The sequence below is a fragment of the Euprymna scolopes genome, chromosome 13 (assembly GCF_053919585.1).
Source record: "Euprymna scolopes isolate OS-2025 chromosome 13, ASM5391958v1, whole genome shotgun sequence".
NCBI classification, from domain to species: Eukaryota; Metazoa; Mollusca; class Cephalopoda; order Sepiida; family Sepiolidae; genus Euprymna; species Euprymna scolopes.
The window spans coordinates 91,819,539-91,844,773 of record NC_136494.1 but is presented as its reverse complement, the minus strand read 5'-3'; the positions used below and the strand labels follow the sequence as shown (position 1 = coordinate 91,844,773).

The 25,235-nt window shown below is 31.4% G+C and overlaps 1 protein-coding gene across 8 annotated transcripts in view; it reads right to left on the bottom strand.

Annotated features, from left to right (window-relative positions):
* Positions 1-1,537: 1,537 nt before the first annotated feature.
* Positions 1,538-25,235, bottom strand: part of LOC145292083 (dorsal-ventral patterning tolloid-like protein 1) — a 2,157,643-nt gene continuing 2,133,945 nt past the window's right edge. For all 8 annotated transcript variants that reach the window (XM_080138158.1, XM_080138152.1, XM_080138155.1 and 5 more), the window contains one exon: positions 1,538-2,360. Coding sequence is in view for 7 of the 8 variants with exons in the window: in XM_080138152.1 (XP_079994278.1) it covers positions 2,125-2,360 (236 nt within the window). In the remaining variant the exon portion in view is untranslated. The remainder of the gene's footprint in view (positions 2,361-25,235) is intronic.

The following is a 25,235-nucleotide window of genomic DNA, read 5'->3' as shown; positions in this document are numbered from 1 at the left end:
TTTTTTTCAGTTCTCATTAATTTTCACAATGAAACGGATTTTCTTTTAAAAAGTGTTCGAGGTGGGGGAAAATGTCTTTTTTTTTTTTCTTATGTTTTAAAAACAGTTTTACAGAAATCAGGATAATTTTTAGGCGGGGTGGGCATATTGTCAAACTGTTTATTTTTTTTCAAAATCTTATATATAAGACATGTGAGTGTGTGTTTCAGTCAAGTTTTTTTTCTAATTATAACAATAATGAGATGAAAATCTGTTAAATCGATGTAGTAAGATCATAGCTGGGTGAAAGGTTGGGGCATTAAGGAATGGGAGGCGTGGTAAGCAAATGACTAAAAAGATAGCCAATCTTAATTTTTTTTTTGTTTTCCATCACTTCATTTTTTTTAATAATTTTTAAAAGTTTTTTTTTTATTTTTTTTTTTTAAGTTTTTTTTTTTTCACTTTTTGCGTTTTTTATAACAAGGACACAAAATGAGGTTTGGGGGAAACAGTAACTTTTTACATTTGTTATATGTAATATATTGGCATACACACACACTGTTAGACTGGATGAGATAGATGGTAAGTTATCTCTTTCGGTTTAGAAAAAATGAATGCAACTTAGACCATCTGTTTTTCTTGTATTTAATATTTCTTTCCCCACTTTATTTTTACCGTTTCAAGTCCGTCTGTCAGTCTATAATTCAGATCCAGTTTTTCATTTCGATTTTTTTTTTTTTTTTTTTTTTTTTTTTTTTTTTTGAGATAAAAAAAGGATTATTTTTCTTTATTCAAATTATCTTATTGTCGCGGAATCATTCTTTCCATATTTTCCTCTAAACTTCCGCCATTTTTGTTTTAAATTTAAATATTTAAAACAGATATATTGTATCTTCTATTCCAGCCAGCCAGTGTTTGATCCACAATTATTGGTCACTGACCTCTGAGAGATTATTTTATTTTATATTATTATTATTATTATTATTATTATCATTATGATACAATAACGTTTCTAGTCATTAAAATGTTCTTTATAAAAGATGAGTTTTGAGATGATGATGATGATTTGGAAGAAGCTGTTCAGTCATTGCTTTAATTAACAACTTTCTTGATTTACATCTTTTTGTTCTTTTCATCATTGCTGTTATGTTGTGAATCTGGCATGACTGATCATGTAGAATTTCTTTTCCCTTGTAGTAAATTTAAAATGTTATTTTAATTGAAGAAAATCTATTTCACTTGTATTTATTAGTTTAGAAAAAAAAAAGAGTTTGATAGATTCCTTCCTTCGTTTCCTTTAAAAAGAAAAAAAAAAATGATTCCACATTATTTTTTTACATTTTTCTTCAATGTTTTCCTGATTTAATTGATTTTTCTTTTTTTGTTAATATTTTATCTTTTAAAATGTATATATATATATATATATATATTATATATATTTACTTATTTTTTAAATCTCAGTTCTGTTTTTAGTCTATGAACCGTGACCACTGGCTATAGAAAACTGACCATTGGATAGTCTTCAAATGTTCTGTCCATCAATCCATGCATTTTTGTATTTTTTTTTCTTTTTCTTTTTCTTTTTCAGCTTCATGTATCTGATTTTTCATTCTGGCGTAAAGACAGAAGTACGCCGTAAAAAAATGGCCATCCACAACTAAGATATTGGTAAATAGAACTGACCGATAGTCTTAATTATTTTTTATGTAACAATCAGGTGGATTGATTTGTTGCCGCTTAAGTTATTCCAGTTGCTTCTTGTTTTTTTGTTGTTTTTTTTTTTGGTATATTTTTGTATTAATTTTAACCTTTGACCTACGCATACTATAATAATGATGGTAATGAAGATGATGAAGATGGCAAGTATCATGGGGAGTCACTGGTCCTTACATGAATTCTTGCAGAAATGGGCATGTATTTCACTCCAAACGATGAAAATAGTTTAGTGATAGTGTTAAGAATGGTATTAATAATAATAATAATAGTAATAGTAATAATATTAGTAATAATATTATCCTGAGCAGCAACAGAACAGTTGATTGTCAGCATCAGAGTCATCGGTATATTTATTGTCAAAATCCAGTGGATGGCTGTCACAAAGTTATTGCTGTCTTTTTGTGGCATAGCAGCTAAACGGAGCATTAGTCATACTATGGAAATACGTTGGCATTTTGGACTCTCCTGCGTCAGTAGTCTGTCAGTTGTATTACAGCCGGATGACGAAACATAACGCACCTCAACATGGTCTTGCTCTGGGGGTTTGCGATCGCCAAATTTTTTGCGGTGGTAAAACCCACAAATCACCAGAATTATACAGAAGAATGATGATATAGATGTTCCTACTGCTATATGAAGAATCTGTATACTTCCTGTGACAGGACCTGGAAAAGAGAAAAAGATAAATCAGTGGTTGAGAATTTCAATGTTGTTACACTAAGAGAAAAAAAAAAAAAGAAAGAAATTTCTATCTTTTAAATTGCATTTTGATAACATCAACTTCCTGATAAACATTAATCGTTCATACTGCAAAATATTAAGCTTCTTCATAATTAATTTGTTATGTGTATATTTTCAAACATTTAAAAAATATCAACATTCTAATTAAATTTTGTTTATTAGAGAGAGACTTCACATCTTATTAGGATGCTGCTCGTTAATCGAAACAGTGTAATATTTCTCAAAGATATCTTTTCTTTAAATATCGATAACTGCCAGGCACACCCAGTACTACTGCTATCAGATATAAAATCCATATTACTATTTTGTTATAACTTTTTAATTGATCTTCCGACAAAGGAGGGATTGAACCTAGTAATTCACTCTCGTTCGACTGTTTGTTTGTGTGCACTTTTCTCAATAGCCATGCCTTGGATTTTTAAAAAATTTTGCACAAACAATAGTCATGGTCAAAGTAAATTTTTGCTAGAACAGATTTTCCCAGATAATTCTGGTTGTGCTGCTCTGGGACATTACAGGTCCTGGATATGACCTTAAACTATATTCAGTGGTGAGGCCCCAGCTTGCGGGCTTTGGGGAGTGTGGAGCAACCCTTTAATTGCCATTGCTACCAGGTCCACTGTAACCCGAAGTGGTAGTACCTGTTAGGGTCCCAACTATGGGTTAAATAGAAACCGACTTGAGAACAACAAATATATTCTATTTAAAAAATTTTCTTCAAAATCTTTGGATTCGGCATTAAATAACCTGAAAAGGGTTGATATGCCGTAAAACAAAAACAACCAACCAACCGGGACATTACAGGGGTAAAATTGCCCCCCAAATCGACTGTCCATTTGTTTGTTTACACTTTTCTCAATAAGCTCGCCTTGGATCTGTTTTGAAAATTTTCCAAAACATTAGTCATGGTAAAAGTAATTTTTTTCACCTGTGGTGGTGGTGGGGGGGGGGGGCATGCTCAGCTTGTTTCTAAGATTTTTAAGTTATAAATAAAATAAAGTGAAACATCATCTTTGACTGTTTATGGATGTGAAAGATTTTGATATAGGACTTTTTTTTAACTACATCCCCAGATATGAAGACATGCAGAGACACAATAAATAGAACTATTCATTCATTTCCAGGGTCCGATATATAACTGGCACGACTAATTCGAACATTTTGGACGGCTTTTTTTCTCACATATAATATATAATGGTATATATGACAATATAAACCAAAATGGCTGCTAGAAAAAACACACAACGCTGAGTCTTCTATGAATTTTCTTTTTTTTTTCCTTTATATTTTTCCCCCGGCATTATATTGTCATGCATTTCTTTTTTCTAAATAAAGAATTTCTATTTTTTGTGAGGAATGTGCACAAGTGTCGGTATTGACATAATAATAACAGATTTGTTTCTGCATAACGACACGGATCTGTAAAAAATTTACCGAAATTTGACCATGCTGGGGGAGCTGTTTTGCATGAAAAATAAATATTAGGTTAGTGCAAAAATAATGCCGTTTTTTGACTTGAAATTGAACGTCAAAAAAACACATTTTCCACCAACCTAATATTTGGATCTTGGAATGCAGCTATACTGTGATTCATATATATATATATATATATATATATATGTGTGTGTGTGTATCGGATTGGTGATTTCATTGTTCTTGGCCATACTGATGAGCTTTGAAAACGGAACACATTTATATAGATGCCTATATTTTAAATATCTTTATGCTCCAATACGATTGAAACAGTATTATCAAGGAAATGAGATTGATTCTTTCATATGAATAATTGAATCCTCTCTGATATTAAAATAAAGTAAACACATAAAGATAAACATTCGTATATAGGTGATATATATTCAATTATCAGTCAGCAAATTAGCTCAAAGAACAGACTGTCATAGGTAGTGACTAATGAATAGGGTTTGGATCTCTGAGTAGGTGCAACAACTACATCTAACTACACTGATGAGTCTTGAAAAGATGAAGCATGTGTTCGTGGATGACTATTTCAAATATATCTCTATCTATATGCATAATGTACACCTTTTATTATTTTTTTTTAAGAAAACTTGATCAGAATATTCAATTAAAATAATATTTATTTAAATAGGTATATATAAATGTTTTTGGTAATTACGCAAAATACAGATTGTGCTATATTTAAGATCGGATTTTCAAGTTAAATTCAATTTTTACGGTATCTTTTGTTTTTTGTTTTTAATTTTTAGGTGAAAATACAGAATGGGTTTCTAAATAATAACGTTATTATTTCATCAGAACCCGTATTCTGCATGTTTCAAGTTTTTGAAGCAGCCTTGATTGTAATGTTGAAGATTGGTTATGAGTATCTGGGAAACGGATGTCTGAGGCTTCGAGTTTGTTTCTAAATCTTTTGGCCGTACCTATTTATTCATATATATATATATATATATATATATATATATATGTATATATATTGTTGGGTGAGGCTAAAATGTGATCGCTTGCACGGTTTGCAATGGATCATCTTTCCCAGCTCATCATGTCTGCACTTGTATACTTTCTGAGCCAACTTTCTGCATCCACTTACAGTTTCCTCTCCTTGTCTATAGTTGCTGTTCTCCAAGTTTTATTATTGATATTTCTGTTGGCTTTGATCTCAACATCAAAAAATTTATAAAAAAAAATAATTCGCATTTCATAACGTTTTTTTTTTTTCTTCTTCAAATGTTAACGTGTGAAAATTAATCTAAATGCATTCCTGGCTAACTCTTGCTCCTGGCAAGGAAAGAATATCCTCAACTCTGTCTTCATTGCCTAAAGGTTTGTATTCTGCTTTAGTTCTGTTCCAAAAGAAAAAAATGTCTTTTAACAGAATCAATAATCCATTAGATTTTTTTTAAATCGTTTAAATTTCAGCCCAGCTTAAATATGTGTGTTCGAGTAAAACTAATGCTGATCCTAAAAATGGTTGAATAACCATACCGTGTCATTCCTACTTTCCGTAACAATTATAGTCTTTTCCCCTAAATACTCTTTTATAATAAAGTTAGACGTATATCCGTTCCAGAATTAATTTACAGAACAGTTTTGCACTATTTATACAATCCTTACATAGATTTAAATAATGATATGATATTAAACTTTATGCCTATAATTCTTATTCTAATTTTGATCAAAATCCATTCCTTGATTTGGATTTTAGAAAATGGATAAATTTTAAGGTTTAGGTGCAAGGGCTTTTAAGAAAAAATTGAAATTATTAGGTTGGTGCAAAAAAAAAGTCGTTTTTTGACGTTCAGCTTCAAGTAAAAAAATTACATTATTTTTGCACCAACCTAATAAGAAAATCTTGCTTACTTGGTGTCTAATACTTATGGATCAGATTTAATGTAAATCTGAAATATCTGAATTTTCGAATGGGATGTTTTAGGCATATTATGTAATGTAATATGGGACTCAGGGGTGAGAACAGGAGTTTTGTGAGAGTAGCTAAATCCCACCCCTTCACAGTAGAAACCCCTAGATGTAGAGATCCCTTCTACTCTAGTAGTTTCTTCCCCTGAAGCGCTAAACTTTAAAATTCCCTTCCGGGTCCCTGCTTCCCCAAGTGTACTGACATGCAGAAGTTCAAGTGTAACGTAAACCGACATCTTGCTGCCCAATTCCCTACATAGTACCTCTGTAGCTTATGTCTCTGATATTAACCTCCCTAGATCAAAGTGGTAATGTGCCTTGTTTGGGGTGGAAATGTAATAAAAAATAAATTAAAAAAATCTAGAACATAATTTTCTCTAGTATTAAATATAATTTTTCTTATAAATACATAAGAACAATAAAACATAAATCCAGGTAGGGGTTAGTAACGTTCGAACAAGCAAAATCAAACGAACAAGAGCAGAAAATGAGGATTAGCATTTGTTGGTTTTCTGAAAACAAAACATTAATTTTTAAGTTTAAAAAGAAAAGCAAAACTTCTTGGAAAAAAAAAAAAAAAAAAAAAAAAAAATATATATATATATATATATATATATATATATATATATGTGTGTGCGTGTGTGTAGTACGTTTTGAAAATATATATGGCAATTAAGCTACACAGAATTTTCCGAATTCATCCATCTGAGGATTTTTCAGGCTTGCTCTACTTACTTATCGAGCACTATCGAAGTAAATACTGAAAATAGATACATAAAATAATATAATAATTATATATATATATATATATATATATATATATATATATATATATATATATATAATCAGTTTCGAATTCCGTATTGGCGATAACCAATGGTTGATAACTAACACAAAAAAATGCTTTGTTTATGAGGTACTCAGCTGACAAGATGGATGAGTTTTTAAATGTATAATTGAAATTAGATTTATTGACTAAAATGCTTTCATTAATCAGAATTAAGAAAATGCATATTAAAATAAAGAGTATGGAAAATGTTTAACGGTTGTTCAAATAAATGTAGAAAAATTTCTGAAATTGAAATAGAAAATTTATGAACATTTTTTGTGACTTCTCTCGTTTAGACATATTTTTGCGATTTTTAAATTTTTGATTTATTTACTTCATGTTAAATATTTAACCTTTATGTTTAAAAGAAGGTAATGACTATTTTTGATAAATCTTTGTTTAATTTGAAGTCTTGTCAGCAGATTTCTTCAATTTTTAGTTTTTAATATATATGTACAAATCTTGGTCTGCTTTAGTTTTGATATCAGATTACAATGAGATCAATGAATGGAATTGCTAAAATGCTGAAAGACAATAAAAACAAATACATATAAATATCAATAATTCTTCAGAAAATGTCTTACACCATCTTCCAAAATTAGTTTTATCGCAAAATGCTGCTTCAAAGCAAATAATTGATTTTTAAATTGGCTAAAAAAATAAAATAAAATAAACAAACATTGATATCTCTATTCAGTTTAATATATATAGTAAAAATATTATGAAGGCTTACATCGACATTTGGAATGGATCGAAGTATAGTAACTGTTTTGATAGTATACTTCATCTATCTTCAGTTGGTGAAGAAGAATTTTTTCTAGACTGAGATAATTTTTAATGTTCTTCCGATCAAGACTCCCCATTTTTGGGCAGTTGTATTTTCCCCACATTAAAAACCTACCTTGTGTCTAACTTTGTCCCCATGGAGAGGCAATTTTATAGGGACATATAATGCCTTCAGCCCTTAGATCCATAAGCCTTTATAATATTGATACTACTTTATAATATTAGTATTACCATAATTACTTTACTCTGGAAGATATTGGGCATTTTGGGATTGAATACAACTTATTTCTTCCCCCACCCCCCAAAAAAAGCTACATTCAGTAACAACCTGGATTTTATGAAAAAAAAAATTAATATTATCTGGAAAATTCATTTGAATTTTCAATCAATATCTGCATAAAAAAATCTAATATTAAAGCAAAGTTCTGTCTACTAAAAAGGACAGAGGTCAATTTACTATTGCTGCTGTACATTAAAACAAAAGTCAAAGATAAAAATGGGTGCCTCTTAAGTTTAACAATGTTGCATGTTACATTTAAAAATGTCCCCCAACCATTTGTATAGTGATTGGCATTGAGCTCTCACATTTAGACATGAAATTTAATAATATGTTGGGTGTTGCATTGGCATATTGTCCACCTTCCACGAATTTACTTCGATATGATATCTATGCTATCTATTTTGTTATGTGAGTTTTATAGCACAATCAACACCGTATAAGATGGTCTCATTTCAACAAAACGGACGCTATAATATAAAGCCCACCCTCAAATAGGGAAGGTAATGACAACAGAACAGATATCCTCTCCATCTCCAAAAAATTAGAAGAATAGTTTTATAACAACAAGTCAAGTAACACACTACTCTTCCTCACTACAAATACATACAGAGTGGAACGATAAAAGTGTCGTCTTAAAGAAAACAACACTACAGCTTTATTTTAAAACTTTTATTGAAAAATCAATTTAGGTAACTTGATTATGTAGCCGCCTTCAGCCTCAATCATCACTTCGATACGGGTCCAGAACTGGGAGCATGCCTTTTCCACAAGCGCTGGCAGGAGCTCAGCAGATGGTAGTGATCAGGCTGGTTTTAGTGTTGTGGGAGGTCATGTTGGGGATATTTTCGATGTATGACCAAACTAAGTAGTCCAGTGGGTTCAGGTCGGTAGAGGAGTGGGCAGTGAGAAAAGGGTACAAAATCTTAGCACTCCTTCTGGAGCCAAGCCTGGGTATCTTTGGACTTGTGGGCCGGTGCCAAGTTCTACTGCTACAGCCAGGATCTGCCAGCGGCCACCTGAGTGCACCAAGGGATCGCCACGCTCATCAGCACATTCAAGTAGACTTTGGCGTTGACTTTCAAACTGACTTCAAACATGTGAGGTGGTATGATGTGGCCCTCACTTGAAACTACAACAAAGACGATAACCATTATCATTCCACTTTGTACTATACTACACCACCTCTCAACCCAAAAAAAGAAGGGAAGAGGAAATGTCTGGTTGGATAGTATCATAGCAACAGAACAGATATTACAGTGCCTTATAAAAATAGGACAAGGTAATCCACGAAAAGATTGTATCATAATAACAGACCAGATATTGCATTACTTTACCTAAAAAAAAAAAAAATCATCTCTACTACACTTTCGCACAAAATAAAAAAATAAATATTTTTGTGTGTCTGTGTTTTTCTAATGAACATCTCAAACGAAATTATCCCTTTAATAAATATTTCAAATGAATTTTCACAATAGAAATTATTGGCACTTTTTATATCATTTTTTGGAAATGAAATTTTCATTCAATATAAGAATTCATGCTTTTTGCAAATTTAGTTTTCGATTTTGGCATTATTTTTGTTTTGTTTTTTTGCAATGTAGATTTTGTATTTTTACTTAAAATAGAAATTATGGCAATCAATGAATTCTTGAGAAAATCATAGAAACATGGCAATCCAAATATACAAAAAGAGCTATTAGAAAGAGATTGTTTAGAATAGAACGGTTAACTGTGTTTACAGGAACTTTCTAAAGTTTTATATAATTTAATTTTTATTAATTTTTTATGTATTGCAGCCATTTTCTTTTTGATAATTTATTATTCTTAAATTATTGATTAGAATGTTTAACTTTTCGTATTTTATTTTAAATTTATTAAATCTTTTATGAAATAAATTCCCGTTCTTGAAATAAATTAAGCAATATTAAATTATTTGAATCCCTGATAACGTGTGATACGATGAACCTCAAATTTTATTGTTTGCCTAGTTAATCCTAAGTGACAGATGCAAGAGAAATAATTCAATCCAATTTCTCGTTTCTCTGAGTAGCAAAGTTGCTACTCTTGGTATAAATATAGAAGACATTTTTATTACTATAAACCAACAAGCAGTGTCCTATCTTGCCGATCATAAAATACGCTTAATATATTTTAATTCATGCAGATTTAATTTTCATTATTACAGAACCAATTCTCTAATGTGTAGGATTCAATCCCATTGGGATATATATATATATATATATATATATATATATATATATATATATATATATATATATATATATATATATATATATATAAGAGGGTTATATATCCCAATGGGATTGAATCCTACACATTTTGGACAAATCTGAATTTGCATATGCATATAAGTATATATGTCATCACAAATAAAAAATGATATATCTAAAACATATAATTTTCATGGGTGTAGGAGATTTATAGATGACCTTATATGTATAAACGATAGCGATGAATTCGAAAAAATAATAAACATCTTATATATCCAAAGGTGTTAGAATTGAATTGTGAACATAGAGGACAACAGGCTACATTTCTGGATTTAGATATAAAAATTGAGGGTGGGGTTTTTCTTTATAAAATATTTGATAAAAGAAACTCTTTCCCCTTTCAAATAGTTCGTATGCCGCATAAAGATAGTACTTGCCCTGTTTTTATCTTGTATGGAACCAGTATGTCACAGTTTTTGAGAATAGCTCGTATTACTTTAAAATTAATAAATTGTATACCCCCAGTTTCTAGCTTAGTAATAAGGATGATAAAACAAGGTGGGGTTAAAACTAAAATATTTTAACAGTTAAATAAAGTATATGTTCGTTATCCTAATGCTTTTGAATAGTATAAAATTAACCAGAATATATTAATAAAGGAAATCAAAACTATATATTAGTAATGTATAAAATAAAATCAAAACTATATTAGCAATGTATTAAATAAAATCAAAACTATATTAGTAATGTATAAAATGCATTATATACAATATATATATATTAGTTGAGGCATTGATTGCAAGTGATTAAATGACTTATTGACTAAATAGTTTTCTAACGAATGATAAAAAATATATAAATTAAATAAGTTTTTTTTTTTTTTAGTTTTAAACAACGAATTATACTTTACATGGTTTTTATTCGTCTTATGTATTCCCATGTCGGAGTTTGGCATGCTGAGTCCTTTTCTACATTTTCTTGGTTCTTTCCCTTTCTGCTTCCAAAAGGGTCATTCATACGTCTGTTCGCTAACGCGTTTTTCGCCAACTTAGTTTTTTTTTTTTAATCTCTGCTATTACGTGAGAAAAGCACGTGTCGTTTACGTAAGCTAAAGCCTTGTCTACTTAAACAAAGCCCAATCTATTTTAAAATTCCTAAATGGACTTTATTTTATTTCTGAGTTAAATTCCTAACCAAACATTCCAAGCTGTAAATCCACATTTTTCTAAATCTGTTTTATTTTTCTAATAATAATAATCGATCAGGTTACCCAGCTTTGTCCGAGTAATATCTAACATATATATATATAGTACTGATTTCAAAAGTTAAAAAAAAAATGATTCTAGTGCCATCAGCTAGAATCGAAACCAAACATTTAGCACTCCATCCGCGTTCGCTACCATATGAACTAACGCAACAAATAAAATTAAACCACTTTTAGCTATGATTAGTTTAAACATGCGCAAACTAATAGAAATGAACATTGCCGACTTCTGTACGCGTTATTCATCCATCCAAACAAAGATTTTACTCGTTATAAACCACCCTTGGTGTATGATTACTAGTTCTTGCGAATTTCAGTGTTATGTGACCAGTAGTTTAAGAGTTTATCGGTTAAGTATTAACACATAGACAAACACACATACATACATCTACTGCTTTATTTATATAGAATGCTTTTTATTTTGTAGCTCATTTGTAAATGAATTTAACTAACTTGTCATGGACCTGAGCTAATTTTTGTCATATCGACTTTCCTTGATTTTCCACTAGTCAATCTGTCAGTCTGTCTGTCTGTTTGCCCGATAAACACTCTTTTTTCCCGCCACTCAAAAACACTCATTTAAATGTCGTTTCCTTATGTTATCTGCCGTCATCCTGTTACCAATGTCTGTGATCTGATTCTCGTTTACAGCTTTCTCGAACAGTATCATTCTTTTATTGTTCGTGCGTTTTGATCGACTGACCTCACGGACAAGTTATGTTTTTCATTTATTTACCAAATAATTATTTGTTCTTTTTTTATTTTGACCTAAATTGCAGACGATCTAGGTTCAAATACCAACGAATAATATCACAAACGAAAATAATGTTCAAAACAACTAATGACGTGTTAAATTAAAGTATATATGTATTTAATATGGTTATATGCCATGCAGAATACATCGGAACGGTGAATGAGGAGATTAAAAAAAAACGAAAAATTTAAGACAATATATGCGAGATGATTCTTGAAAAAATATCTCTTCATTTTTAAGTAAATAGTAAACATTTTTTGGCGGAAAGCATTTTTTAGCACTTATTGTTAATAGAATCCGGGATGCTTGAAAACATGTTGATATTTCGGAAAACCTCCCTTTCTCAAACACCAAGCGTTATTTCCGCTTACAGAGAAGAAACGGCCAACGTTTATACTAAATTATTTAACTGATCAATGTCGGTTTATCAATAAATATATCTATAAAAATATATTCTTTCCACAAACATACATCGAAGTAGCGTTACATTATTTTTAACGAGCTGATCAAAGTCACTTGATTTTCGTAATTTGTCGTCTTATCATTGTCGTTTCATCAGAGCAAGACCATCGGAGTTCAATTCGCTATCACTAAATAATTTAGGTGACTGAAATAGTATTTCCTTTGGAGTTGATTCCTAATTTTCTAACGGGCCCTTGTCGTATCAGAGAACTTCACCCATGTTCAATGTTATTACTAAAAATAAACAATGAGAAAATATGTTATAGCTGTGATACAGCGAAGCAACTGCCCTGAATGTGTCTTTATATTCTACTAGCAAGCCGCTCGGCATTGTTCAGTCATAAATATACTTAAATACGATATTTTAATTCATGCAGATTTCGTATTGATTATTACATGGCAAATACTATTTTGATTATTATATTATACCCAATAAATAGTGATTTAAAGTTTTGAAAAAGTATATAGCTTGGGTGCTATAAGCTAGAATCGAAACCAAAACATATATCTCTCGAGCCTTATTCTTTTATATATGTACCATGTCATTACACATATAAAAACTGAAAAATTAATGTTGTAAAATGTTAAAGTGTTCTTGCACTCATGCGCAAATATACATTTAAGTCGACTTACGCATGCTGACTTTCATTGTTTATCAATTTTGACTTTTTTTCAGCTATTTTTACAGGCTAAAAAACCCAATAGAATTTCTTTCACAAGTCCAACTGACCTATATATCAAGTTTCAAGTCTGTGAACTAAAAATTAACAGTGGAGTTTGGTAGAGAGCGTTCCCCAGACAGACAGAAAAGGCCACTTTATATATATTGTAAAACAAGAGTGTGTGTTTAGCATCACTTCCAGATAATATCCCATCAGATACTGTTGCTTGTGTCTTTTGAAACATTTCAACCGGTGAAATATGTAATAATATATTGACAAACGTCATTCCCATATGTAATTAATTCCGGAGAAAGTGGAACTTTTTTAGAAACGAAAGTTTATGAATGTGTAATTCAGATTCTTAGATTCTTGCTACAATTTTATCTCCCCCTACCCTCCATTGTGAACACTGTCCGCGGCTATTTTACCACCGACTGGGCCTCGCAAGTCATGTCAAATGGAAACCTCAACAGTGAAGATTGGTACTCGTGACTAGGGCTATGACAAGAGAATATTCTCATCATTGTTTGGACTCACGAGTATATATCCGACACAGACACAGTTGATCAATCGAGAACCACATCAATCTATCCAAAAACATAAGATATTAACTGATATATACTCGAGAGCCAAAATAATGAAAAGAATATTCTCTTGTCATAGCCCTACTCATGACAGAACCGGATCCTCAGATATGTTATTGGCAATATAATAGCGTACTTTGATACAATTTATTTTTAAAATTATTAAGTTCGGATCAAATTCATCTGATAATAAGATATTTTTTTTCTCTTTGGGGATCTCCTTTTTAAACCATTATCTCAATTAAATTCTAAAAACAAGAAATATATCACAGCACAGAATATTTATATTGCTAATATGCGTATGAAATTTCTGCTCAATATTTCGTCTAATAGTTCTCAAAAATGCCCTTTTGATTTCTATTTTTACCATTATTTCTGAATTGATTCAATTTCATCCAAAAATATTTTTGGTCTTAATCTGACCTGACAACTGTTCTAAAAATATATTACTCTATTAGCAAAATAAAAAAAAAAAGGTTTTGAAATCTGTTTAGACAATAATAAATCTCCAGATTAAAAACGAAAAAAAATATTAAAACAATATCCTTCATAATTTATACTATTTTGATTATTTTTATTATTGTTTCACCTTGTATGTTATTCTCATAACGTTTTGACCGATCTAATTTCCGAACTTTTAAGGTGCATTTTATCGAACTTCAGAATCTCTTTATCAAACGCAGAAATTTGTACGAATTTGCGAATGGAGCTCTTTATTTAATCCATGAGGGTAGTATGCTTTTGTTCTGTCAACCATGATTGGTTAGGAGTCTTAAGTAATTTGAAATTGCATTCTTCGTAACACCCGCACTGAGGATTGAACCTTCAACCTTCAGAAGAATATCACCTTTACAAGAGAATCTTTTCAAGTACTCTAACCACTGTGCTACAGGTCCTTGTGCAGGGGTTAGAGTACTTGGAAAAATTCAATCGTAAAAATGACCTTCTTCTGAAGGTTGAAGGTTCGATCTTCAGTTTGGGCGACCGAAAATACAATTGTGAATTACTTAGGACCTCTATTCAGCTATAGCTGACAGAGTGGAAGCAAGCTGTCCTTATGAAGTAAATAAAGGGTTCCTTTCAAAATTCCTTGCAGATTCCCAAGTTTGACAGAAAGATTCTTGAGTCCGGCAAAATACACCTGAAGAAGGTTGGAGGTTACATTGACCGCAATTCTGTTAAAATAACACTCAAGATAGGAACAGTAATCTGAAGAATCCAAATATGAATGTATTACACTATACACAGGCTCCTTCAGTCTTTGAAATACTATGGATACCCACGAATGGGTGCCTGCGTGCGAAATTTTGTGGCAGGAGGCGTGCAATCTTCAACCCCACCTTTTTTGAGTCGACATTGTTGAATACCAGTGGCAAGTGAAAGGTAAATACAGGACGACTGGAAACAAACGCTGAGATAAGCGGAGAGCACATACAGCACCTAGAATTCCCAAATGGTCACTCATCTGGTACTAACCAGGCTCAATGTTGCTTAACGCAATTATGCATATATATTACACTATACAATCTGAATGAAAAGACAATGCCTGACGAATGGTATCATGGCAACAGAACAAATACTATACTACCACACCCAACAAAAATGAGCACGCTATACATAGGAAGATGGCATGATGACAACAAAACAGATACTACATTACCTCCAATCAAAAAAGGCGAAGGCAATCTCTGGGAAGATGGTATCATAGCTGCAGAACAGATACTGCACTATCCTCAATCCTCCTGATTTTGAATTAAAACATAGTAATAGTATAGTTTTAGCTCCAGACGTAAAGATACTAAATTTCCATCGATATGTCTTTATTTCTACTGACAGATTGGTTCCTATAAGACCATCAACGTTATGAAACGCTGAGCCTAGTACTTAGATGGGTGACGATATGTGAATATTAGGTGCTGTATGTAAAACTCTGCCCTCGAGAATGAATTTTATTTAATACTTTACACTATGAATTTATAAAGTTTCACTTAAATTATTTATTTTTTTTTAGTAAAATAGTTCATCCTAATTTTCCCAATCTCTTCTGTAATGTTCAACTTCGTTTTATTTATTTCATTCTTTGTATGTAATGTGTGTGTGTGTGTGTGAGAGAGAGAGAGAGAGAGAGAGATGCTTAGTTTTAAAGGCAGATTTCTAAAACATTTGGAACCAAAGATTGAAGTTTAAAGTCAACCGAAGAAGTTTGACAGAAATTGCTCTTGGAATATCAGAATCAAATCTTTAAAATCGAAATAACTGCAAACTCACCTGTTGGCATAAAGTTTGGTATTCAATTGTAATATCATTAGTTGCTGGTTGTGATTTATGCGGAATGGCTGTTAAATCTTATAAATCATATGAAGTGCATATTAAAATCACTTTATATCAAAATTTCAATCCATTTGATTGCATGGGAGATGAAGGTCAGTTTGCATTTGTTCTGTTGACGGTAAGTCTTGTAAGTCAGAATTAAGAATGTTATGAACACATTGTCTGAAATGTATTATTTGCTACTAGCTGAAATACCTGTTCCTGAATGAGAATGAGAGGATACCTGATTCTAATGTACTGTATCAACAGGAAATTTTAATTTATTTTTCGAATAGATTTTTTTCCCTAACAGCTTGGCACGGTTTTTGCAGACACTAACAGATATACTATTGTCGCTTTCGTCTCAGCAGAAGACAGGTTCTGTCACTGACTGCTGCTTAGAATAGCAAGTCAGAAAAGGTCATCATGATGCTTACAATATGCAGGTTTAATGTCGCCTTGAACACACATTTAGACGATATATAGATGCAATATCATCTGTAGTTTTACATGGCTTGCCGCGCTTTGCTATTTATTTATTTATTGCAAAATAAAATTGATTAAATGATATTAAAAAGGACAGAATGTCTTAGTACTAAGTGCAATAAACCTGACACTTTTCCCCCTCCCCAACAAAAAGTAATCAAACCATACTGCCATGATTAATATTGTGAAAATAGCTTATAAGAATTTAATATCTTATTAAGTGAAAAATTTCCAAAGATGGCTTAAAGAGAGGCATTCCGAAAGTAATGTCTCCTACTTTTTTATTGCGCCTGTATCGTACATACTCCTGATTAACTTGACAAGCAGTAAAATTTACCTCCTTCATTTTTGAGGCCCAAAGATGCATTCTAATAGTTCCTTCGCTCAGATTGCTAGACTTCGAAATTCCATTCTTGTTTCCCTCTTTCCTGGCTGCACTAGCTTGCAAAAGTTTAAATATCTGAACAGATATCTTCCTGCTCACCTCCCTAGGGTTCTCTGTAAAACACGATTCCAAATAATGGTCCCTGACATTCCGAGTAGCAGTATTCCTTGTTTGGAGTGAAAAGGCGTAAACAAGAAAAATAAAAAAAAAATTTTTTTGTAAAGTAGTTTTATGATCCTTCGGGGAGTCCTATAAATTTTAACTAATAGATTGGAAAATCTAAATAACTCTTAGTTTTTCTGGATTTTTAGTCTTATTGCTTCACGTTTAAAAGCTTAGTGCACAGGTTTTAAGAAAGAGAAAAAAAGAAACAGATAAAAATGATTTCCATTGCACTCTACAAATGTTTTGCATTTGCGTGGATGCTGCAAATGCTTACTCCTATGTATAAAACAGTCTGTTGTCTATAATTAATCCTATTCTTAATTAGTGCATTTGGCTTATCGTTAAAATAGTTTAAAGTTCATCAAAAATTTGGGCCATTGACTTTGAAAAAGTTACATCTGATTCAATTATATCTCTTAAGTGTTCTATGAAAAGTTTGGTTCATGGGTATATATACATAAAGGTATTTAAAAAGTACATAATAGGGTCAATACAAAAACACTTGGTAAACAGGGTGACAGAAAAATATCCGCTTAGAAAGTTATTCATTAAGTTGCTTTTATATATATATATATATATATATATATATATATTGTTTACAGAAAGTTTTATGTGAAACAAGTCATTGGTACTGTCGGTTTCAAACCTGATAATAAAGGACTGTTTTAGATACCCATATCAAGCTCTCTTCAGCTAATATTCATCCTAATGGATGAGTATTGGCCGAAGAGAGCTTAAATTATCGGATTTGAAACCGACGGTACTAATGACTTGTCTCATCTAAAACTTTCTGTAAACAAAATATAAGCAATACGCTCTTATTTTGGGATCATCCTTATAATTGAGCACTCTACTGTATTGCTTTTTAAAAAAAGCTAATTATATATATATGTATATATAAAATGGGTATAATTAAATTTGTCGAAAGTCAGTACGTGCAAATACACGTTTGCATAACATATCTTAATAGAACAATGTTTTAAGTTGCAAAAATCGCTTTAGTAACATACTCTAAAGAAACATCCAGAACATAATTAATTATTATTATTATATTATTATCTGAACAAAGAAATTCTATTTATTATTTCTTTGCTAAGAGTAATTTTCCAATTACCTTGACCAAAGTTGTAATAGTTTGAATAGTTTTAAGATATTTATTTATATAAATTTATAATAACACCATGAGAATAGTTATGACTTGTCTATCCTTGATTTATTAATACAAGCTACTAACACATATGTCCTTTGACGAAGGATGCCATGATGCAAATTATGTATCGTCGAAAATTTAGAGTGATAATTAGCACCTGATTAAAGAAGAAAAACACGCGTAGCAGAACGTGATTCTAATCTCAGCCCTTTGTGTTATGGTTCACTATGCTTTCCAAAGATGTTTTTATTAGTTTATTTACTTTCATATTATTTTTGCCTTTTATTCACCCTAAACTACACTATTAAAGCATAAAGGGCTACTCTGGTAAGGTATAGGTTTATAGGGGTATTGACGAGGGATATTGACGAGCATCAAAATGTTATTACATTAAAATTCTGGTACTTTCAGAAAAAACAGGTAGATAATTCCAAAGGCAAGCGATCCAAAGAAAGAAGCTGCCAAAGCAGAAAAACTTCTGGAATTTAGGGACTTCTAAAGTGAAGAGGTGGGATTTTGTTGCTTGTCTCGTGGTTTGGGAGTATTTTCATTTAGGGTGTGCAAGTGTAGTAAATTTCTTGGAATACATTCAGTCGAAATAAAGCACAGGCATGCTACTCTCTAGCGATGTGGCAGGGGAGTGAACTTAGCAGACAATGTGTAATCTATTATGTTATAAATTATTTTTTTTTTTTACAAGAGAGAGGCTGGTGCATTAGCCCAAATGTGACAGTAATACTCCATACATGATCGGTTGAATGGAAGCTTTGTAAAGATATAAAATGTGAGAAGTTTCTAGTCCAATAGAGGGAGCCTACCTTCTTTGTGACAGACTTGGATTTGATCTTTTCTTTTCTGATAAGTGTCTATGAAAAGGAATTTCTTAAAAGTTTATAAATTTTAAAAAGAAGCGATGTCATTGTTTAATACAGTATTAAAATGTTACATGACTTTGAACAGAAACTCATCAGCTCTCGCAGAACTCGAACACGCTACTCAAAAACCACATTCAGCAACACTAACCACATTCATACTACTATATTAAGAAAAAGTGTTTTAGCCTGTGACATTGGGTTCTTAGATATCTAACAGTAAACAGAAAGCGGGCTGTATCTTTTCCATTTCTTTGATTCATGAAGTTTAAATATAAAGGCCTTGACAGCCAAATAACAGGAAGAACATTCTATAAAGATTACACTAACAAGAAATAAATTCTTGTCATGATATTGAATAGTTGCAATTAAGAGAACCACGCAATAAACTCCATCAAAGTCTTGGAATAAATTCCTAACAATTGTACTAATTAGACAGGATTAGCAACAACAAAAAAAAAACTTGTGCTTTAATGCTAATCAATAACCAATGTATTTTGGGGATCTTTTCTGCTATTCCAACTGAAGAAGGTTCTTTAACTGATCACATTGTTGTTGTTGTTGTTCTGGTGTTATGTAAGGTTTTCTCTTGCATAACATGTTTAATTATTAAATATTTCAATTCCATCTGTAATAAATAACACCGTAGAGAAGTGGGTGTAGATATAAAGGCTCTATTCAGCTATGTATGTAATCTAGTTATATGTGATCGTAAACAGGCATATCTTTTTCTATACAATAAAGTAAAGCCAGGCTCGGTTTTGATCAGTTATTTATTCTACAAAAACAATATTTGATTTTTGTACAACAGCTTTCTTGATGCAACAGTGGTACATCATCTCAGCAAAAGAAAAATGTAAATCTGTTTAATTCGTTTGGGACTCCATTTTTTTTTATTTATTGCGGACTATTATCATCATCTTTTTTAGTTGCCATTTCACAACGTTTTGGACAACTATTCCTCTGGTCTTCGTCAGGTGATAACCGCGACGAGATAGGAATTCTGAATCTCCTAACTGCATCCTCAGCAATTACTGCCTTCCATAGTTTTTATCGTCTCACCACGGTTTGGCCAAGTAAGCCTCTGGCCGGCTTTGGGTAGGATTGAAACCGCTATCATCAGACAATGCTCATCTGGAACCGTAGAGATTCAACGTATCTATCCACTGCATTACGAGCTCTGAAGGGCGATCAACGTTGGATTTTTTGGTCTTATATGTCCACGTTTATATCTGACCTGCGATGGTCGGGTCTGCACCGAATGGTATATATATATTATTTAATTGGAATTCATTATTAAGATGAGCATTGTTTATTAATTGATTTATTTCAGACTATTATACTCATCTTTTTTAGTTCTTGTTTCACGACGTTTCGGCCAACTATTCCTCCGGCCTTCATTAGGTGGTAAGGGCAGAGGAATAGTTGGCCGAAACGTCATGAAGAAATAACTAAAAAAGATGAGTATAATAGTCTGCAATAAATAAATTAATAGTATTCATTTCAATAATGAATTCCTATTAAATAATATATGTTTGAGAGACTCTATTTGAATTTTCAAATATTACCCAATTTTAGGGAAACAGATAAAATAACTATATTCGTCAATGCAGAGTTACTTAGCTTTGTTTGGTCGATTTCTTTAAAAAAAACTTTTAATGAGGGACAGTAACTATGTATTAACGAATAAAGATTTTTTTCTACTCATTTGATCTACTCCCCTCCCTCTTTTTAAGAGAACATGAAATCTTGTTTATATTTCATTCACTGAAATTATTAATGAAATTAAAAAATAATCAAGAGCAGCGCTGGATAGGATGAGCTAATATATTTATAGTTTGAGATATATCAAAATGCTACAAGAATAGGGGGATAAGCAGAGAAGTCTTTAATATCACATTCTCCCTTCTATACACAGGGTGAGCCAAAAGTAAGTGGACTGCATTTTGAATAGGTTTATGTATATACCCACAAAAGTTCTGAGTTTTCCGATTCTGATTTTTTTATTGTCCACCTACTTTTGGCTCACCCTGTATATATTTCTGATTCTTTCAATTTTTTTTTTTTTCATACGGAATAGTGTTAATTTCTCTTTGTTTAGTACACGCTTAGAAAAGTGTTTAAGACATCATGACCATACCTATAAAGTTTATTCTTTATAATTTTTCGGAATACAAAATATTTATTTAAAAAAAAATGTTATTATGAAAGAAAGTTTATAGAAGGCAGAACAATGCAGAGGTGTACGCAACTCAACGTATAATGGTGGAACCGGCCTTGCAGTTTCACTTTAGTGAATTAATACATGTGCGTTTATATATAGATACATACATATATATATTTTATATAATATTCTACATGCGATATTTTATATTCTCATCTGCGTCAAGTGGTCAGGTGCAGATCCGTGATGCTATATATTTAGAGAAGTCATCCCTTCGTTAGGCATGTGTTTGAATTTCAAATGTGCGTGGTAGATAACAGTAAAATACACTATGAATGTGTGCAAGTTAAACACACGCCTGACGAAGGAATGACTTTCCGAAATATATAGCATCATAGATATGCTACCTGACCACCTGACACAAGTTCGAACATAAAAACATGTCACATGTAGAATATTATATATATTATATATTGTTTACAAAAAAGTTTTTAGATTAGACAAGTCATTGGAACCGTCGTTTTCAAACCCGATAATTAGGACCGTTTTAGATACCTACATCAAGCTCTCTTCAGTCAATACTCATCTCTCACCTGAAGAGAGCTTGATATAGGGATCTAAAACGGTCCTAATTATCGGGTATGAAACCGACAGTACCAATGACTGTTCGCATATAAAAACTTTCTGCAAACAAAATATAAAATATAAATGCGCTCTTATTTCCAGATTTTCCCTATAATTGAGCACTCTGCTGGATGTCTTTTTCCAAACAAAAACTCTGTGTGTGTGTGTGTGTGTGTGTGTGTGTGTGTGTATATAATGATTGTGCATATCATATGCACACACACACATGCCTTGATTCAATAAAATGAAACAGCATGGCTGGTTCCACTATAAATAATACCTTAAGTTGCTTCAGTACTAGTCTATTGGTTACATCTTTGCATTATTCTTTCATTCTATACAGCTATTTCTTTTATATACACATTAAACAATGCTTCAAGCAAACTACTTTTACCCCATAACGTTATTGCTATTTCTTAAACAAAACAAAATTTCCAATTACTATATTAATACAACAATAAACCCAATAAATATGAAAGTAAATCTTTGAAAGTTACCAATCAATTTTTTTTAAGGGGGTTGGGGTGTCAGTAATGTAGTTTTAAGGTAAAATGCTCTTCTGCTAGAAATTTCTAAAAGACATTTCTGAATGAGGATTTATGTTACTAAAATACAGTAAAAAAATTGAGTGGAGGTTCATTTTACGTTATACTTACAACTTCCATACCAACAATTTAGCAAGTATATATATATATATATATATATATATATATATATATATATATATATATATATATAAGGAGAGTTGTCCTTGGCCTGACGAAGCGATTCCCTTACTGAGTTTTCGCTGAAACATGTATGCTTATATGTAGACATTTGTTTGTAAACTAAATTCACTTATTTTGGCTCTGTCTAAACATTGAGCACTCTTTTAGGAGACACACTTATATATTTTGTTTTAAACAAACAAATAATTACTGCCAATACAATATATATATATATATATATATATATATATATATATATATATAAAATCTGAATTTGTTAAAAATTTATTAAAAGATATTTTTGGACGTGTCGTCAAATGTATCATTTACATATGCCAATTATGTGTTCAGTCTGCATTCGTAGAGAGGTAAAATAATAGGAAATAACAATTGACTGGAATAAAATTTTATATAAATATGGACGAGAACATGTATGAGAAGGCTCAAAAGTATATATATATATATATATATATATATATATATATATATATTCCGACTTTACTTTAAAAAATACTTCTATTCATACAGTTATTTCTGCCCATTCCTAAACTTATTTTTTCTTTATAATTGATAAATTCAAGAAATTTTTTCAAAAGCCTTCTTGATCATTTTTATTTCGAACAAATAAAACACAGAAAAATATCAAAACTGCCAACTAACAAAATTGTTATCTTTTATTTTACTTATTTACTTTATGAGAATAAAAAATTTTTCCTTTAAAAAAAAAAAACTGGGTTTTATTTTATTGAAACTAAACTTCAATTAGAAAGCTTTCGAAAGCATTCCTTGAATTTATTAATTAGCAAGAAAAAATGTGTTTTTTGAATAGGCAGAAACAATTGTATGAATAAAAATGTTTTGTAAAAAGTAAACTTGGATGTTATTCCGTTAATTTATATTTAGAGCTTTAATAATATAAGCACCACCGAGCTCTCGACCTATTTCTTTTTTGTGTTAACTTAATGGAATTTAGATTTAATCATCACAATAGCAACACGGAATGAAGAACACAGCAAAAAGTTGGAAAATCAAACTAGAAGCGCACTGACTGGTTTAAAAGAAAAGAAGGGAGAGAAACAAATTTACTAATTGAAGGAAGTATAGGTCGCTAAATGGAAAATGAAGCAGGGAAGATAGAAAAGGTGGGAAAGAGTTTAAAATATTAGGAGGGTAATATTAAAATGGAGAGAGAGAATAAATTTAAACAAGTTAATGAGAATGGAGTCTTTGATATGACAGAGACGCATTTGAAAATTCCTGTTTTACTTTCGTTTAGGGGCGCAAATAAATCACAATGAACTTTAATTCTAGCCATAAATTACTCCCTAATAATCAGATTAAAGGCTTAAAAGCTATCTTCGAATTTCGCATGCTCACGAAAATATTAAAAGCAAAAAACATCACATTACTATTATTAATTTGAAATCGATCTGTGATCGCTAGCTAGTGTTTGGTCGGCTTAGATCACAGCAAATTGCTCCAAACTTGTATCTGCTGGTCAGTAGGCAGCTCTTGGTTTATAAGGTATCTAGGACTGAATCTTATGTACAGCACCTAATATTCTCAAACTATCATCCATCTAAGTACTAACCAGACTCAATGTTTATTCAATGTCTATTACGAATGGAGATTTGGTATTTTTATGCCTGGAGCTAAAACTATACTATTACTATGTTTTAATGCAAAATTCAGGAGAGTTGGGAGATAGTGCAGTACCTGTTCTGCGGCTATGATATCATCTTTCCAGAGATTACCTTCTCCTTTTTTGATTGGAGGTAATGTAGTACCTGTTTTGTTGTCATCATGCCCTCTTTCTATGGATAACATGCTCATTTTTATTGGGGGTGGTAGTATAGTATTTGTTAAGTTGCCATGATATCGTCGGCCATTGTCTCTTCATTCAGATGGTATAGTGTAATATATTCGTATTATTTGGATTCTTCGGACTACGGTTTTCATCTTGAGTGTCATTTCACAACGTTTCGGTCGATGTAATCTCCGACCTTCAGGCATATGTTGTTGATCTTGGAAATGTTTCTGTCGAACTCAGGAATTTGGACGGAATTTTGAAAGGATCCCTTTATTTACTACATAAGGAAAGCATGCTCTCGTTCTGTCAGCTATGACATGATAGTCCGCAAGGACTTATGGTACAGTTGTTAGAATACTTGCAAAAAAAAAACAAAAAAAAAGAAAAATCAACTGTAAAAGTTTTCTCCTGAAGGGTGAAAGTTTAGTTCTCAGTGTGGGCTACGGAAAAATACAATTGCAAATTACTTAGGACTTCTACCTAGTCATGACTGCTATAACAAGAGTATGCTATATCCGTAAAGAAGGCCGGAGTTTACATCGATCAAAACGTTGTGAAAATGATACCCAAGATGAGAACAGTAGTACGAATAACCAATCCTCATCTCAAAAATTCAGAAACGTAAAGTAGTATATGTTTGTTTGTTGTGATATAATCATCCCAGACATTACTTTTTTCTTTAAGCCAGTGGTGCAGTATATGTTCGTTCCTCATTCATACCAACAAAAATGTGTGACCAGAAGGAGCGTATTTTTGTGAGTCTGTTATTCATAATGTTTTTTATTTTATGCCAGACACATGTTTACTTGGAACTTTTAATTCGCAGTTTAAAGTAGTCTGGTTGATTTCTGCTCCTAAACCAAAGGAAACATGAGTTT